General features: G+C 35.4%; 1 protein-coding gene across 1 annotated transcript; it reads right to left on the bottom strand.

The window, feature by feature from the left end:
* Window positions 1–2,628: 2,628 nt before the first annotated feature.
* On the bottom strand, window positions 2,629–9,744 carry LOC110452678. Its single transcript, XM_021501328.1, has 3 exons — window positions 9,584–9,744; window positions 6,170–6,320; window positions 2,629–3,902 (listed from the first exon to the last, which is right to left on the bottom strand). Exons 1-3 carry the CDS (start codon window positions 9,660–9,662, stop codon window positions 3,704–3,706), a joined length of 429 nt encoding a protein of 142 aa, XP_021357003.1. The 5' UTR covers window positions 9,663–9,744; the 3' UTR covers window positions 2,629–3,703.
* Between the last annotated feature and the right edge of the window lie 10,490 nt (window positions 9,745–20,234).

Below are 20,234 nucleotides of genomic sequence, written 5' to 3'. Positions count from 1 at the left end.
TCTGGAAAAGAAATAACATTCAGTAGATCCGGATAAAACATTATTTTCAGAAGGTCCGGATAGGAAATTTCATTCAGTAGGTCCGGATAGGAGATAACATTCAGTAGGTCCGGATAGAAGTTTTTATTCAGTAGGTCTGGATAGGAGATTACATTCGGTAGGTCTGATTAGGAGATTACATTCAGTATGTCCAGTAGGAGATTACATTCAGTAAGTCCGGATAGAAGATTACATTCAGTAGGTCCGGATAGGAGATTACATTCGGTAGGACTGATTAGGAGATTACATTCAGTAGGTCCGGTAGGAGATTACATTCAGTAGGTCCGGATAGAAGATTACATTAAGTAGGTCCGGATAGGAGATTACAGTCAGTACGTCCGGATAGGAGATAACATTCAGTAGGTCTGGATAGAAGATTACATTCAGTACGTCCGGTAGGAGATTACATTCGGTAGGTCTAGATAGAAGATTACATTCAGTAGGTCGGGTAAGAGATTACATTCGGTAGGTCTGGATAGGAGATACTATTAATTACATGTTGGTCCGGATATGAGATTACATTCAGTAGGTCCGGTAGGAGATTACATTCAGTAGGTCCGGATAGAAGATTACATTCAGTAGGTCCGGTAAGAGATTACATTCGGTAGGTCTGGATAGGAGATAACACTCAGTAGGTCTGGATAGAAGTTTTTATTCAGTAGGTCTGGATAGGAGATTACATTCAGTAGATCCGGATATGTGATAACAAGCAGTAAATCCGGATAGTAAATTAAATTCATTAGATCCGTATAGGAGATTACATTCAATAGATCCGGATAGATGATAACAATCAGAAGATCCGGATAGAAAATTAAATTCAGTGGATCTGTATAGGAGATGACATTCAGTAGATCAGAATAAATATAGCATTCAGTAGGTCCAGATAGGAATTAAAATTCAGTAGATCTGGAAAAGATATAAAATTCAGTAGATCCGGATAAAACATTATTTTCAGAAGGTCTGTTTAGGAGATAACATTCAGAAGGTCCGGATAAAATATTACATTCAGTAGGTCCGGATAGGAGATTACATTCAGTGTGTCCGGATAGGAGATTTCATTCAGTAGGTCCGGATAGGAGATAACATTCAGTAGGTCCGGATAGAAGTTTTTATGCAGTAGGTCTGGATAGGAGATACTATTAAGTACATGTAGGTCCGGATAGGAGATTACGTTCGGTAGGACCAGATATGTGATTACAGTCAGTAGGTCCGGATAAGAGAGTAAATTCAGTAGGTCCGGATAGAAGATTACATTCAATAGGTCCGGATAGGAGATTACATTCAGTAGGTCCGGATAGGAGATTTCATTCAGTAGGTCTGGATAGATTACATTCAGTAGGTCCGGTAGGAGATTACATTCGGTAGGTCTGGATAGAAGATTACATTCACTAGGTCCGGATAGGAGATTTCATTCAGTAGGTCTGGATAGATTACATTCAGTAGGTCCGGATAGGAGATTAAATTCGGTAGATCTGGATAGGAGATTACATTCGGTACATTTTGTAGGTCTGGATAGAAGATTACATTCAGTAGGTCCGGATAGGAGATTATATTCGGTAGGTCTGGATAGAAGATTACATTCACTAGGTCCAGATAGGAGATTACATTCAGTAGGTCCGGATAGGAGATTACATTCAGAAGGTCCGGATAGGAGGTTACATTCAGTATGTCCGGATCAAAGATTACATTCACTAGGTCCGGATAGGAAATTACATTTAGTAGGTCCGGATAAAAGACTACATTCAGTAGGTCCGGATAAAAGACTACATTCAGTAGTTCCGGATAGGAGATTACATTCAATAGGCCCGGATAGAAGATTACATTCAATAGGTCCGTATAGGAAATTACATTCAGTAGGTCCGGATAAAAGACTACATTCAGTAGGTCCGGATAGGAGATTTCATTCAGTAGGTCCGGATAGGTGATTACATTCAGTAGGTCTGGTAGGAGATTACATTCAGTTGATCCGGATAAAAGAATTCATTCAGTAGGTCCTGATAAAAGATTACATTCAATAGAACCTGATAGAAGATTTTATTCAGAACCCCCACACCCAAAACCGCAAATCCTAAACCCTCGCCCAATTCGGCCACTGCATCGTATTTTAACCGGTTACATTATACTGAGAACGGGTCAACCACTTGTTGTAATTTCCAAAAATGCTGAACGCTTTGGAGGGCATAATAACTACAATAAGGATTCAGATGCAATTGTATAAGTATAGCTATAAAAAACACGCCTACTACAAACTTGCTGCTCACTGCATATCTCTTAAGGATGTACTCTTATAACAAACTCTCTTACAACAAAGCATTGCTTATCAAGGAGGCATATTTCCTTCACATGGCAAAATCAATGCGCTTTAAACTCCGTACTGATGTAAATCTATATTGTACCAGGCGATAAGTTGTCTTATACACTTCCTACGCCATAACGAAGTATGAATACCAGGCTACATGTATCTTACAGACATTGAAGTAAGCGTGTAGCGATAGCATTCCTTAGGTTCCTCGAATTTCTAACCAGCGGTTAAACGGTGCATTGTGGGTAGCTGTCAGCTCCGATTAGAAAACAACGACAACGCAGAAATACAGTGCTATATCTGTTTATTGTAATTGCTTCATCGTGTCCTGGTCTTGTGAGAGGGGTGTCTGAACTGCTCTGAATTATACTATAGCATACTCAAATGTGTTCACAGGCAGCCCGAGTTCACCTCTTAAATGTTCATGATTCTGAAGAGTACATTTTTCATTGCTTACTGTAAGCTGTAATTTGAAATATTTTCAATCTGTCAAGATTTTCGCCCTATAGTTTTTTAATATCGCCCTGTATAGAACTCCTTCCCATGTATATACTGGTAATGATAACAAAAAACTAAATTTATAAATCATGTTATTATAATTCTCGTTAAAAAATGTCTTTTTTTGCATATTTTAAACTTATATTATATGATATTTTGTGACGTCACCAAATGATACTAAAAATGGTGTTTTAGACTTCAAGATTATATTATGACGTCACATAAAATAAAAGATATGAAATGAAGAGTTTTCGCAATATTCGCAGAAATTCTTGATCATGTGATGAAAAAGATATTCAATCGTTTGATAAATTTCGTATGAAATAGACACTCGTGCTTTTCAACATATCATTCAAGAGGGAGAAGGGCGAAAATAAAACGTGTAAGAAAATGTTCCATTTTACAGTAAAGGTATATTAATTTAGATATTTCCTTTCGACATCACTTTCAGCCGACTAATAACTTGGTAATCATGCCGTACATCAGTTCAGTTTTGTTGCAAATTAAAAAGGATATATTGCGAAAATGAATTTCGAAAAATTTAATAATAACCTTTGAGTTTGCCAATTTTCACCAACACACCGCTTGAACCGGAAATAGATCACGAAAGTAGGTTGTTAACAGAAATGAAGTTATTAGCACACAAATACAGAATAGAGTTGTGTAGTTTAAGTTATAACATCAGTTAAATTTAGAATTTAGAATTATTCAGAAAACAATGAAAATGCTTTGTAATAAAAATAATTAATATCATGATTGTGAATGCTGTACAAACATCATCACCAACATAAAGTTGGTAACGCTTATCTGAACAACTTCGCTGTGATGCCGAGCCATTTTGCCAGTCGGAGGAGGGTAGGGTAATTATGCCGCATAGCCTTCGGTTGTAGCTTTTGATAGTTCCTCTCCAACCTTACAGCCTTCAGGAGAACACTTCTCCTCACTAACTCCGTTCTTCTTAAAGGTGTGGCAAGTACAGATCTTCTCAAAGGTTTGGAATTCGTTTTCAAACTTCTTTTTTTTCTCAGCAAAGTATTCAGCAACAGCCTCCTTTTTCCGTTCCCTGATTAAATGAAAATAAGTTGAATGTCCATGATGTTATTTAAAAATGTACTTAAAGCTCATGCGTGTATCTGAATTTCATATTTTCTTCTGACAAGAATATTTCGCCAAATCCCAAGTTGAGGATCGTTCTTTCTCGTTCAGTGATGTCATTTGCTATTTTCGTGAAACACCATAACCATAATTATAATCCTCAGATATAAAAATTAAAATTTAAAAAAATCGATATGTCAGCGTGGAAAGCCGAACAAAGTGAACATTTCGCTATTTCTCCCCTTCAGGTTAGTTGGTTCAATTGTGTTTTACGTCCTATTAACAATTATGGTCTTTTAAGGACGTGCAAGGTTTTGGTGGTGCGAGGAAAACCGGAATGCCCGGAGAAATACCATCGACCTGCGGTTACGAACATTTGTCATTATAGGTGCATTTTTGTCGTCATACGATCGATCTTTGTAAATCAAGCCACCGCTATTTCAGTTGTTCCACCAAACGATCATCTTCAAACTTGTTTGTTAGTTTGGTATTAAAAGCCGTCACACGGGGACGGTAGCCCGGGAGAAAGAGAATGAAGATAGAAAGGAAGGAAGCAGGCAAGACAGGAAACGAAAAGAATCAATAGGGGCAGCAGATTAATGTTAGTCTCTGTCATGCTCTCTCCATCAATACATGTGTATTGGCAAAGCTCCACTGAAAGTACGCCGTATGGAGTAACATTCATATACCACGCAGACTCATTACTGATTTGTGACTCTTTACTCATTCACCCCTGAAATTTTATAATGAACTATTACAACCTTTGAATTTGGTGAGTGCAGATGTGTTTTCAGGGGTTAAATGAGTTAATGTGACCTTAACTCATTTACCCCCGAGATTCCATAATACTCTATCACAATCTTTGAACTGGAAGAGTTCAAATGTATTTTCAGGGGGAAATGAGTTAAGGTCACATGAATCGAATCGAAGTCTTCAGTGTTCCGATACAGCTAAAGAGGAATCGTTGCCTACACAGTCTTTCATCACTTTGCAAACTGGGCGACCATGTTGTTTTTAAAATCATCGGTAATGAATTTATTTTGAAATGTTCACTTGTTAATTGATTTATCGTTTTTTAGTGCAAACTGTATTGAAGCTTTATATCACACATGGTCTACCTGAGCGCACTTCCTAAATGATACTTTTATCGTTGGAGTTAGCGGTTTATTGATGTATATAATACTAATTAATACTAATATTTTGTGGTTCTGTGTTCTTTAAGAATCCCTGTACCACTGCCAAATATTGTAACTATTTAAGTGTTGGAAAATGGGTTTTTCCCGGCAATACTATAGCTTTGATAAATCATTCCTGAAAAGAAAAGCTTATCTTTGAGAGCTTTTATGAAAAATAATAAAGATGAAAGACACACTATAAGCAACAATATCGTTTTTAGAGGAGTTCAGACTGTTATACTATCGCTCTAACCGATTGAAATATGAAAAAATCACAATGCTGTCTCGTAAGGTATCGGTTTTCTTTTCAAAAAGTATTTATCAAATCTATAGGCATGCCGGAAAAAAACAGTTTCCCACAATTAGTTAGAGTCTTCGGCAGTAGCACGAAGATTCTTAAACCTATAACATAATGTGTTTCCATCACACCATTTTATAACACAAAAAAACTCACATTAATTGTTATTGTATATATAGTACTAGAATAAAGTGCTATTAGATAATTATACAATAAGCAAGCATGACTTCAATGGCAATTTAAACCAGAATAAGGATTGCTTATATAGTAATGAAATCCAGTTATGTTAGATAACATCTATCCCGTCTTTGCGTATTGCAGAGTAATCTTCTCTTGGGAGCAGGTATTGATTGTTACGTCACTTGTTTGTGAGAGTAACGTCATCAATTTTTGAGAAAACGACGGAATTTTCTCACACAAACCATTGACGTAACAATAAATACCTGCTCCCAAGAGAAGATAACTCTGCAATACGCAAAGACGGAATAGATAAAGGGAAGTAATATAAAGAAGGGTTGTACTAAGATGTTTGAAGCATGAGCAAGAAGACAGTTCAGAATAAAAAGAGGTGGTTAAAGGAATAGAAACGGGTTTTAGGCAATGTGTAGTATACATGTATAGACAGACAAACTGAACATTTTAAGGCTCCTTCTGATAACATTAATTACCAGTTTAGATGTCTAAAAGTTACGATAATGTAAAGAACAATAAATAATTAAAGTTGTATCAATGCATATGATAAAACTTGTTTTGCTGTCTTACTTCATAGTTTTATCAAACTTTTGTTGATTCATTAATTCTTTCCACTGCTGCTCCAGAAGGTCATTTGCCTCCCGCTTATTCATTGTCTTCTTTTCCTCCTGCCCGTCCTCTTCCTTGACGTCATCAACCTTCTTCTCCTTTTCTGACTCGACTAAGAGGAAAATACAGAAAACTTACTGGTACAAGAAAAATAGTATGAACTGGAGATATGGCTTTCAGCACTGTTTATAGGCAGGAGTTCAGCTTGATTATTTTTGTTTGTTTGTTTATTTATATTGTTGTATTCGTTTATGCCTTGTTGGCATAGAAACATATATACATATGTTACTTAAAAAACCCTGCAAGCCTTGCCCAATTAACATATACACATTTGTCACTAATATAAACCTGCACGCTTGCCCGATAACATATAAACGTTTGTCACTTATAAAAACCATGCAAGCTTGCCCAGGGAACATAGGTATAATTGTCACAAGCTTTGACCAGTGAACATATATACGCTTGTCAAATTTAAAAACCTGCTAGTCTTGCCCAGTTAACATATAGTAGTGTTACTTATAAAACCCTGCACTCCTTGGCCAGTTAACATAAATATAATTGTCATTTATAAAAACCCGCACGCCTTGCCCAGTTAACATAGATATAATTGTCACTTATAAAACCCGCACGCCTAGCGATAAGCCCAGTTAACATTGATACGTGTTTCACTTATAAAAACCTGCAAGCATTATCCAGTTAGCATATATTCATTGTCCCATATAAAAACCCGCACGCCTTGCCCAGAATACAGAGATATAATTGTCACTTATAAAATCCTGCACGCCTTGCCCAGTATACAGAGATATAATTGGTACTTATAAAACCCCACACGCCTTGCCCAGTATACAGAGATATAATTGGTACTTATAAAAACCCGCACGCCTTGCCCAGTATACAGAGATATAATTGGTACTTATAAAAAAGGCGCACGCCTTGCCCAGTATACAGAAATATAATTGGTACTTATAAAAACCCGCACGCCTCGTCCAGTATACAGAGATATAATTGGTCCTTATAAAAACCCGCACGCCTTGACCAGTATACAGAGATATAATTGGAACTTATACAAACCCGCACGCCTTGTCCAGTATACATACAGAGATATAATTGGTACTTTATAAAATCCTGCACGCCTTGCCCAGTATACAGATTAATAATTGGTACTTATAAAAACCCGCACCCCTTGCCCAGTATACAGAGATATGATTGGTACTTATAAAACCCCACACGCCTTGCCCAGGATACAGAGATATAATTGGTACTTCTAAAAACCCGCCCGCCTTGCCCAGTATACAGAGATATAATTCGTACTTATAAAAACCCGCACGCCCTGCCCAGAATACAGAGATATAATTGGGACTTATAAAAACCCGCACGCCTTGTCCAGTATAAAGAGATATAATTGGTACTTATAAAACCCCGCACGCCTGGCCCAGTATACAGAGATATAATTGTCACTTAATACAGAGATATAATTGGTACTTATACAGTACTTATAAAACCCCACACGCCTCGTCCAGTATACAGAGATATAATTGTCACTTATAAAATCCTGCACGCCTGGTCCAGTATACAGAGATATAATTGTCACTTAATACAGAGATATAATTGGTACTTCTAAAAACCCGCCCGCCTTGCCCAGTATACAGAGATATAATTGTAACTTATAAAATCCTGCACGCCTTGCACAGTATACAGAGATATAATTGGTCCTTATAAAAACCCGCACGCCTTGTCCAGTATACAGAGATATAATTGTCACTTATAAAACCCCGCACGCCTTGACCAGTATACAGAGATATAATTGGTACGTATAAAAACCCGCACGCCTTGCCCAGTTAACATAGATATAATTGTCACTTATAACAACACGCACGCTTTGCCCAGTTAACATAGATACGTGTTTCACTTATAAAAACCTGCAAGAAAACCCCACACGCCTTGCCCAGGATACAGAGATATAATTGGTACTTATAAAACCCCGCACGCCTGGCCCAGTATACAGAGATATAATTGGTCCTTATACAAACCCGCACGCCTTGCCCAGTATACAGATTAATAATTGGTACTTATAAAACCCCGCACGCCTTGACCAGTATACAGAGATATAATTGGTCCTTATAAAAACCCGCACGCCTTGTCCAGTGAACATATTTACGTTTTTCACTCATAAAATCCTGCATGCCTTGTCCACCGAACATATTAACGTTTTTCACTTATACAAACCTCTTATAAAACCCCACACGCCTTGCCGAGTATACAGAGATATAATTGGTACGTATAAAAACCCGCACGCCTTGCCTAGTATACAGAGATATAATTGGTACTTATACAACCCCGCACGCCTTGTCCAGTATACATACAGAGATATAATTGGTACTTTATAAAATCCTGCACGCCTTGCACAGTATACAGAGATATAATTGGTACTTTATAAAATCCTGCACGCCTTGCCCAGTATACAGATTAATAATTGGTACTTATAAAAACCCGCACGCCCTGCCCAGAATACAGAGATATAATTGGTACTTTATAAAATCCTGCACGCCTTGCCCAGTATACAGATTAATAATTGGTACTTATAAAACCCCGCACGCCTGGCCCAGTATACAGAGATATAATTGGAACTTATACAAACCCGCACGCCTTGTCCAGTATACTGAGATATAATTGGTACTTATAAAACCCCGCACGCCTGGCCCAGTATACAGAGATATAATTGACACTTATAAAATCCTGCACGCCTTGCACAGTATACAGAGATATAATTGGTACGTATAAAAACCCGCACGCCTTGCCTAGTATACAGAGATATAATTGGTACTTATAAAAACCCGCACGCCTTGACCAGTATACAGAGATATAATTGGTACTTATACAAACCCGCACGCCTTGTCCAGTATACAGAGATATAATTGGTACTTATAAAAACCCGCACGCCTTGCCCAGTATACCGTGATATAATTGGTACTTATAAAAACCCGCACGCCTTGTCCAGTGAACATATTTACGTTTTTCACTTATAAAATCCTGCACGTCTTGTCCAGTGAACATATTTACGTTTTTCACTTATAAAATCCTGCACGTCTTGTCCAGTGAACATATTTACGTTTTTCACTTATAAAATCCTGCATGCCTTGTCCACTGAACATATTAACGTTTTTCACTTATACAAACCTGCACGCATTGTCTAGTTAATATAGATACATTTGTCACTTATATTGAAACATGCAAGCCCTGCCAAATTAACTTATATACGTTTGTCACTTATAAAAACATGAAAAACCTTGCCCAGTTAACATAGATGCATTTTGCACTAATAAAAACCTGCAAGCCTTGCCCAGTTGAGTTGTCTTGAGTAATGATGGTATTTACCATTCCTGGCGACAATAACACTAGCCACCAGTCCAAGGACTAAAATCACCATCAACCGAGACATATTCGTGGTTATCATGAACTGTATGAAGATGGCAGGATATTTCACAGCATCCTAGTTACGTCCGGTATTAGACAGGCGAGATATTAACAAACAGGTTTTATAGTAATGACATTTAAACCGCCAGTTACGCCAAGAGCCTCGTACCGAACAGCAAATGATTGAGTTACACGTGTATCACCCTGTTTGCCACGCCATATTTGTTTCGCACATAACAAATGGTAATTAACGATTTACATTTTGCAATAAATATCTTTGATGTTTAGCTATACTTTTAAATTGTGAATTAGCAACATTTTTATCTATTTTAATGAACACTTTTCGCTCAAAGACAGTTTTCGTCAAATGGCATTGTAACCCGAAGTCATTTGTGATTTGGAGACCGACACTACCAAATTGCTTCGGGCGCTTATGTTAATGACTGATGTAAATACGGTATACTTCATCTTAATGCATGGCCCAGGGTACAGGCACAGTCGTATACAGAATAATCCATCCATATTGTGTCTATAGTTCAAGTTACAAAACGAACAATGTCACACGTTTATTTCAAAGATTACTAGATTGGTCACCTATGAATTTCAGAATTTGGAGGCCCGAACAACATATTCGATAATTTAACTTGGCTTTTTAACCATATGACATGATTTTAAGCCAGTTACAAAAAATAAGGTTTGAGCATAGAATCCATGCTTGAGCGCGATAACGTTTTTTAATATGGGCCCTGGTTATCATTACGTACGACATTTTTTGAGTCTATGCAGCTAAGTGAGATAAAACACATTTAGCCATCATCCATTTTCAGCAAAGAAGAGTATAAATATTTCCCCCTTTTGACCCCGTCACCATCACATAGGAATGGGGCCCAGAGTATTAATGTTCATACCATTAAAATGCAATTCAACGATAATGCGCATGCTTTCCTACAAATTTATAAAACATACCTGAAAGTGAAATTGCCTTGAGTAAATGAAATTTGAATTTTTGATAAAGAATCTAAGGACCTTCTTAAACATGGAAGATAATTGAGATAATTTGATTGTAGCATAGCTGGGTTTCAGCTAAGGAAACGCCTTAGCTGACCCCGCATCCCATAAGTATTCAGAGACAGAACCCAGGCATATACTTATATGCTATCAAACTGCCATTCAATAACTACAGCAATGGCTAAGGTTTGACGATCTCCTATCGCAAATGGGAAACAAAGACTCAGATGTGACATCCGCTTGCCACTTATTTATACAAACCAAAACGAATAGTTAACCATTCATTTTCCAAGACATTAGAGGGCCATGTGGGAGATTGGCTAAACATGTATTTTATCCTCGTTACAGTTAATGCAATATTGTTTTGGGGATGGAAACTAATTTTCCAATATTTAGCCCAATTCTTAATGGATTCAAGACCGTCGTTAAGTTCTTCAGCTGGATAAGTCACATCTTTGTTAACAATTACATAAAGAGACGTATCATCAGCAGAAAGGTTTACATTGGTGTTAATTTCAAGAGTAGCATCATTAATGAATGAAATAAATAAAAAGGGACCAAGAGCAGAACCAAGTGGGACACCAGCAGAAATTGATTTAAAATTAGAAGCATAACCTTTAAAAATAACACGTTGTTTCCTGTCAGATAAATTAACTTTCAAACCATTTAAAGAGATTGCCAGAAACACCATATCTTTTAAGATTATATAGAAGTCCTTTATGATTCGTAGAGGTACATCACACCAAAAATTGTACATATAATTGGGATGGGTAACCTTAGCTGATAGGAGGGAAAAACATAATGAATTCTAATGTATACAATATTGCATAATACATCACCAAAGTACCTTAATGATATACATGTAGTTGATCCTTTTTTAACTGATTTAACAAATGTGAGGTATCAGCTTAGACTAAATAGAGCATTTAAACCCCGGTATGTAGAACTGAGAGCTACTTTAAAAGTTTCTTTCCCTCAACCTTTCGGCTTTAAAATCAGTTAGACCCAGATAATTTAAATGCTCAATCTCTTCCCCAGTTCAAGAAACTAATTAACTTAACTAATAGTATACCAACTAATGATACTCAGACAGTGGTAAAAAAAATTGTTGATAGAAAAATCAATATTATACTATGTTAAGTTAGAAATAATGCTAGCAACTTAAACTTTGATCTCTTTAATGACCATCTATTAGAATCTGCTTCATGTGTGTCTGGTTATATACAGAAAACAAGTTATCATTACTTCTTTGACTGTGCCAGATACAACAATCACAGATAATTACTCTCAGCTACTCTATTCAATGATAATCACACGCACTATACTCTACATACTTAACTAAATGGTTGTAACCAATGTGACAATGAAACTAATAAAAATATCCTAGAGAGTGTCTCAACCTTTATCGTGAACTCAAAAGATTTATATAACTAGAATTATCTATATCAACTTATATTATAATGTGCTAATATTGTAAACATGAACATCAAACAAGCTTATGGTTGTCAGTATCATTAAGCACTTACTACAAACACAGCGTAAATATGATATACTCATCCCATACATCAACAGGGACTTGTATTTTGAAATTAATAAGTAATTGTATAATTATATTCTTAACATATTATAATGTGAATATCAATATATCATACAATATTGACATAGCTTATTCATAAAATTCAATGCATATAAGCCTAATATTCAACTATCTTTGAGTCACTCTGTGTGCATTTTTAACTCCCAGGGAGGATCTAGTGAAGGAATATGTCTAAAACTCACTCATTACTCTGGTGAGGTCAAGAAGTAGCACAGCTTGACTTGTGAACTTTCATAAGCAGTTTGAGTTATCGCCTTTTTACCAAATGACTTGCACATTGATATCTGTTTTGTATATAAGTTGTCTTTTTTTAATTTTTCATTTCACTAAAAATTATAATATATTTATATGCCGATTGATACAAATGCATGCAGGAGAGAACTGATATAGGCATAGCCTGTTGTTCGACCCAATTCATACAACATCATGAATAAAATTTGTTGAAATGCCATACCCTATCGAATGCTTTACTAACATCACAGAAAATTAATCTTATATCTTTACTTTACTAAACCCAGACTGGTTTTCACTATTGATATGGTGCTTTGTTAAAAAATTAAAAACTATGTTTTCTAAAATTTTACTTACACAGGAAGTGATAGCAATAGGTCTGTAGTTACTAGGATCAAAGCAGTACCATTGGAGGATTTCCAAGACTATGAAATCTCACCAGATATGATAGTTTTCTGAAACTGTATTTTTAGAGATGTTTCTAAAGAAGGCAGAAGACTTTTAATTATTTTTGGGGAAACATTGTCAGATCTAGCAGGTTTATTGACTTTACTTGATCACTTATAGTGATCTCAGAAACTTGTAGGTGACTAATGGGAGGTAAGTCAAATTCAGAGTCATCATCTGCAGTAGGGTTAGAAATATAACAGAAGGAGTAATTTAATGCTTCAGCTTTATCTATAGGATGGATTATTATATTGTTGCCAACTTAAAGGATGAGAGGAAGACTTGTTAGAAAAAATGCTTTTGGATTTGGCATTACGCCACCATTTAACATGAGGAATGGATTTGTCAGATAAGGTATTTTGTAATTTATTTAAGTAGTTATTGGTTTCCTGCCTGATCAAATCAATAATATTATTGCGTGAGACTCTGAATTTTAGCCAGTCATTTTCTCTATTATAGTAGATATTGCTATTCTATTTTTTATACTTAGCTCTGTCCATATTTCTTGGGTAATCCATGGCTTGTCATTAGGTCTGATTCTTATTGTTTTGATGGGTATATGTTTAGTAGCTAGACAATTAATTTTGTCAACTATGATATTAATGTAATCAACATTATCATTCTGACCAAATAGAGTATTCCAGTCTGTTAACGAAAGAGTGTTATTCATTTCCTGCCAGTTAGCTTCGTTAAATTTATAAATAGTACGTTTAAATGATTTTTCTTTAATAGTCTTAAAGCATACAGTAATAGCAATAGGACAATGGTTGGTACACAATGGTGACAGAATTGCAGAGCTTTGAATGATATTATGATTATTAACATAAAAAAACATTTCAAGATACAAGATACAAGATACAACAAACTTTATTCAACGTCGCATACAGGTAAACAAGGAGCATTAACTCTTGAGAGCTATTATTGCGACAAACATATGTAAAATAACGATAACATATTATATAACAAGTAAAAGGGAGATAATCACATATATTAATATAAAAAAACACACAGTAATAATCATCACAGCAAAAGAAAGTATACATATCCCAGGTTTCTAAGTGATTGGGAGTCCCCTACCTACAAAGGCCCCCGGGATATGACCCTTTTTGAACAATTAATATATAAAAATAGTGTTAATATATGAAAAGCAATAAATGTGATCACAGATAAGTAGTATTCAGAATAAGACATTGTTAATAGTGAATGAATACTGCAAAATAAAGAATAGAATTAAAACATATAAGAAATGAAAGTATTACACAATCCAAAATGTCAGGTGGCAGAGGTAACCAGGGCACAGTATGAAGTATCACTCTTTGCAGATATTGCAAAGGCAGATGGGGCAATCTCAGGAATGGACCAGCCTCCTGAATTCTTTGACGTTTTCAACTCTTCGGAAGTCATTTGGGAGACTGTTCCACAACCGGGCGGCCTCAAAAGCATTGATGCAGGTAGCAGGTATTTATTCTAGTTGCAGAATTTATAATGGTATATAAATTATATTTGGTCAGCATTCTAACAAGATGAGAATTAGGAGACAAGGTAAGCATATCTTGATTTATCTCACCAGTAATGATTAAGTTACAGCTTTTATTTGATAGAATATCTAATAATTGATCGAAGTGATTCCAGTATTCAGATAAAGAATTATCCGACCTATAAATACAGCACAGCAGAAATTTCTTATTAGCAGTATTTAACTCCAATACCAAATTTTCTACATGAGATTCCAGATCAGATCCACGAACTGCATGAATATTGTTTTTAGTGTATATAATATTTCCGCCGCCTGGTTTATTTGTTCTATTTTTCCTAAAAAAGGGTGGGATGAGAATTAAGATGTAGATCATTATCATCGATTGAGTCGTTAAGATGAGTTTCTGTGAAACAGAGAGTATCAGTGTCAAAACATTCTCTTTCAATAAGATCAAATTTGTTACGTATAGATCGGGTATTTAAATGAAGAATAGACGTATACTGATATATACTTATCACTGCTATTGTGATTGGGTCATGGGTTGACATGCAAATCACCTGCTCTTAACAGTAAAAGTAACATAATATATAATAGAAATATGTCATTTCCTACTAGGAAAAAATAAATTTAAAAGCTTAGTAAGGACACTCATTCGAACCACACACACTGACGATCAACACTAGGATACACAAACATTAATATACAAGAACATGAAAGTTACATAGCTAACAAATTGACACGAACGGCAATTTTTTATGATATATTAATGTTAAGATTAAACAATCTCAACCTTACGAAATAATTAATCATCAGTTAAAGATTATTAAAGAGTAATTACTCAGGGAAAGAAATGAAACGATAAGACAATGGCTAAACAACGCCAAGTTATACTGTACTAGAACCAGAATATTGATGTAAACAAACAACATATCAGTCATCAGGATCAGGAAGACGTTTGTAAGACGGAAAAAGTAGCGATAACAAATTGAGTCAGTAAAATTGAAAATAATTTAGTACAATCACGGACTTAGATGTCAGTGGTACAATATCCAAGATAAAGATATATAAGTAGCACAATTCAATAAAATATAGCACTCCGGTCTGCAAAACCCAGATAAGACGCATATTTAGATAATATAGTTATATTATGTATCAGTAGGTCCTATCTTAAAAAATGTGATCATTATCACCGATAAACAGAGCTATAGTGGATATAGTTAATAACACCAATAGAAACATTTAAAATGGTAAATATATCAGAAGGGTCAAGCTAACACAATTTAATGTTATATTGAAACATTGACTTTTTAAGACATTGGTAAACTGAAACAACGTGCTCCCACAGCGGTGTTATGGTGCTCGGTATCTCGGGTAGGAACAGATCACAAAAGTGTATCGTAATATTGAAATAATGTTTTCAACAAACGTTAAGTAAAATATTTAAAACATGCTTACACCGTGGTATTATGGTGCCCGGTTTTTTGGGTAGGAACAGATCACAAAATTGTATCGTAATATTGAAACAATGTTTTCAACAAACGTTAAGTAAAATATTTAAAACATGCTTACACCGTGGTATTATGGTGCCCGGTATTTTGGGTAGGAACAGATCACAAAAGTGTATCGTAATATTGAAACAATGTTTTCAACAAACTTTAAGAAAAATATTTAAAACATGCTTACACCGTGGTATTATGGTGCCCGGTATTAACGGTAGGATCAGATCAAAAATATGTTTCATAATATTTAGATATATGGGTTCATCAGACAGTCAGTAAATTGTAGAAACATGCTCACAGTGATATTTTGGTGCTCGGTATCTCGGGTAGGATCAGATCACAAATATGTATCGTATTATTAGGACATTGTTTTGCAGACAGTGAGTAGAGGGTAAAGGCATGCTCTTCACTGTAAGAGATCGGTAAGGATCATATAACAAATATGTATCATAATATTGAAAACATTGTTTTCATTACAAAGTTATATGTAGTATAGATAAATTAGTTGCTAAGGATAAACTATAAATACATTAAGGATTATTAAAAAAATTGTCATTTATTAACCTGTTACATGACTTTATTGTTTCATTGTTTACCTAGTCCTACAAAAAAACATGCCTTTCATTGAATTCTAAGGAATTCCCTCCAGATGCAAAACAACAACCTATTTGTTACCAAATTCAATCGCAACATTAATTTTAAATCATGCTTAACGTATCTTTCGTATAATGGAGATTGATACAACTAAATGCCCAACACTGCAGATTGGCGGCGAGGGAACGTAACGTTCAAGAAACACGTATTCCGATAAAGGCACATACAATACCTTTAGTAAACTAGATATATACGTGTCTATCATAAAGTCATATCAGTAATGCTTTAGGGACAAAACATTTTAACTGTTAGATAAAAGTCAAACGAAACACTTAGCAAAGCTCTGAAAATACCCTCGCTACCACTTTGCATTAATTTATCAGTATTTTTTTTTACAACGAAACATTAAATGTACAGCAATATTTTCGGTAGGGTGAAGATGAAAATGCTATTTGTGTAAGGTTAAAATAATATGATATCTTACACATGATACCTGTGATTTATGTAAGGGTTAAGTTAATATGATACCTTACACATGATACCTGTGATTTGTGTAAGAGTTAAGTTAATATGATAGATTTCAGATTTCAGATTTTTATTTGTCTCAGACATACAAAGTATGTAACAAGAAGTCAATATTTATCATATTTATACATACATGGCGGATAACAAAGGCATAAAGGCTCCAAACTAATTACGTACATTCAATAGCTTTTCAAGTTTTTCTAGAAACATTTTTTAAAACGTTTACATTGCATATAGTAAATAGTCCACGCATTTTAATAAGGCTAGGGTAAGTATAGTAGTAATTTGGAATAAATAGTTGTCTTATTTGTTTAACAGATACATGTTCGCACTTAAATAGATAATGATATTCATCACCAATTTCATTAAAATATAGATTACAATTTCTGTTTTCTTTGGGTATTCCAATCCATCTTCCAGTTTCTATAGGTAAGTGCATATTTGAAGTTCTAAACTTTACAATAATTTGTCTTTCTGTTTGCTTTAGTTTCACAAAGTAATTTTCAAGTTCAAAATTTGTTTTAAAATTGGAATAGGTAGATCCTCCTGAAGAGCTCTCAAACTTGTTCAACTTTTATCTGTAAATAATGTCAAAGAGTTGTCAAATCTAGGTAAATATTTATATCTAGCCACTAAGCGGCGAAATTGATTAATTAGCTACACGTATTTATAATTTTTGTGCTTTTGCATTATGTTCTTTGTTTAGTTTGCACTTGTATGCTTATAGTCATTCTCCTATAACATATATACATGTACAATGTGTCATGACTAGTTTGTACCTATAAGTCTTAAGACTTTTGGTGAATAAAGAACTTGAACTCTCGATATCGTTAAACCATTTTTGGATAAACAGGTCTTGTAAGGTCTTGATACCTTACACATGGTACCTGTGATTTGTGTAAGAGTTAGCTATAGGTTATAAGTTACCTTACACATTATGCCTGTGATTTGTGTTCGGGTTAAGGTTATAAGCTACCTTACATATTATACCTGTGATTTGTGTTCGGGTTAAGATTATAACCTACCTTACACATGATACCTGTGATTTGTGTTCGGGTTAAGATTATAACCTACCTTACACATTATGCCTGTGATTTGTGTTCGGGTTAAGATTATAAGCTACCTTACACATTATACCTGTGATTTGTGTAAGAGTTAGGTTATAAGTTACTTTACACATGATACCTGTGAACTGTGTAAGATTTAAGGTTATAATTTGCCTTACACATTATACCTGTGAGTTGTGTTAGGGTAAAGGTTATAAGCCACCTTATACACGTATTGCCCTGGTGTGAGGGAGACCTGAAGAGTTGTTTCCCCCGAGATAAATCATGTTTCCCGAGGGCGAAGCCCAAGGGAAACATGATTTGTCGAGATGGAACAACTCTTCAGGTTTCCATCACACCAGGGCAATAACTGTTTTATTATTCCAAAATTCCATCGGTGGAGTCTGTGGTATATATACACCAGCATTAGGCAATGTAACGAGCCCTTGTGTTGTCACTGTTGTGACTGACCTGTTCGCCCTTAATTCATTAGGTCTTGTAGCATATATTTATATCAAATTAAACAACAATAACAGTCCTTCAAGTTCTTCAGCTGTTGGAAGGTGGAATCTCCCGTTCGCAGTCATTGTTAATGGTGTCGTCCGGAACACATCGGGCGTTAGAGAGTCTAACAAAGAGAGACAACTCGTCCGATAATGTGTGAGGGGTTCCGAGAGGGATACTCGACAGGGAAAATGGATCGCGTGAGGGAGACTCGATGTTTTATAACCCCGTCATGTGATGTGTTTAGACCATTTAGACACGGTGTAAAATCGATGAGGAATAATAATACGCATTAGACCTGTTATTTGTGCTCGGGTTAAGGTTATAAGATACCTTACGCATTATACCTGTGATTTGTGTTAGAGTAAAGGTGAAACTTATATTTCAAACTTTTGATTTGTGTAAGAGTTAACTAATATGATATCTTACACATGATACCTGTGATTTGTGTTAGGATTAAGGCTATACTCTTCCTTACACATTTTTCATGTGATTTGTGTTAGAGGTACATGTCAGGTGAAATATTACCAAACATTTTATACTTTTGATTGATGTAAAGGTTAAGTTAATATGATACCTTAAGCATTTTACCTGTAATTTGTGGTTAGATTAAGGTATTATCTACCTTACACATGATACCTGTGATTTGTGTTTAGATTAAGGTTATTATCTACCTTACACATTACACCCCTGATTTGTGCTAGGGTAAGGGCTTTATGATACGTTACACACGTTAACTGTGATTTGTGTTAGAGTTAAGGTAAATACTTCCTTACAAAGTATGTGTACTACTGTTAAAATAACTTGCCCTACCATTTCATGTATATTTATATATATACTGTATAACGGGAAATTGGTTTTCGCCGCAGTTTAACTTTTGCCTTTTCCGCCAATCTTAATGAAGAAGAATATACATCATAGTACACATCGGTATTCATTGTGATGGGCGAAATTAACACTGGGCGAAAGTTGGTTTTACTGGTGAAGGGTGAACGTTTGACTGAGGGAAATATTCTCGGTATAAAGTTTATCCTTTTGACTTACCTGTTTTGTAATTCTGTACCTCTTAGGAAATTAGGTAATTGAAACCTCAGAAAAAGAAAACTAAAACTTAAAATCAAAGCAAAGTCAATGAGACCGTATCTTTTGTACATAACCATCCTCACTCAAATCACAAATTAGCTGTCACAACGCCTTTGTGATGTTCTTCTAGCCCGAATGCTTTAGTAGTTTTTGCGCCATATTGACATAGTATTTCCTGGACATTTTGATAATAAATAAATAAATCAAAATCTAGTTCGTAGGTCGTCTCAAAGCGGCTCATACGTTATTATCCGAGGTTATCGGGCCCTTGCAACCAGTCAGTATCTTTCTCAACTCCCTTGGGAGCATACAGCTAGTGTTGCCATTTCGGCACTCACAGTTAGCATTCAACAATTCTAGCACTGCCCAACCGCATACTCATTTACAGCTGAGTATACTAGAACAAGCGGAGTAAAGTACCTTGTTCAAAGATACAACACAGTGACGTGACCCGAACACTCAACCCTTCGGTCACGAGCCTAGCGTCCTACCACTAGACTACCGTGCCTCCATTTCGCACGCAAAGGGCCATATACATCATTTTTTTACAAAAGTATAAGAATAGTTCTGAAAATACCACAACCTAAAAGAAACCGTGTTT

Source organism: Mizuhopecten yessoensis, unplaced genomic scaffold, assembly GCF_002113885.1.
Source record: "Mizuhopecten yessoensis strain PY_sf001 unplaced genomic scaffold, ASM211388v2 scaffold6799, whole genome shotgun sequence".
Classification (NCBI taxonomy): Eukaryota; Metazoa; Mollusca; class Bivalvia; order Pectinida; family Pectinidae; genus Mizuhopecten; species Mizuhopecten yessoensis.
This window is presented reverse-complemented; position numbering and strand designations above follow the sequence as displayed.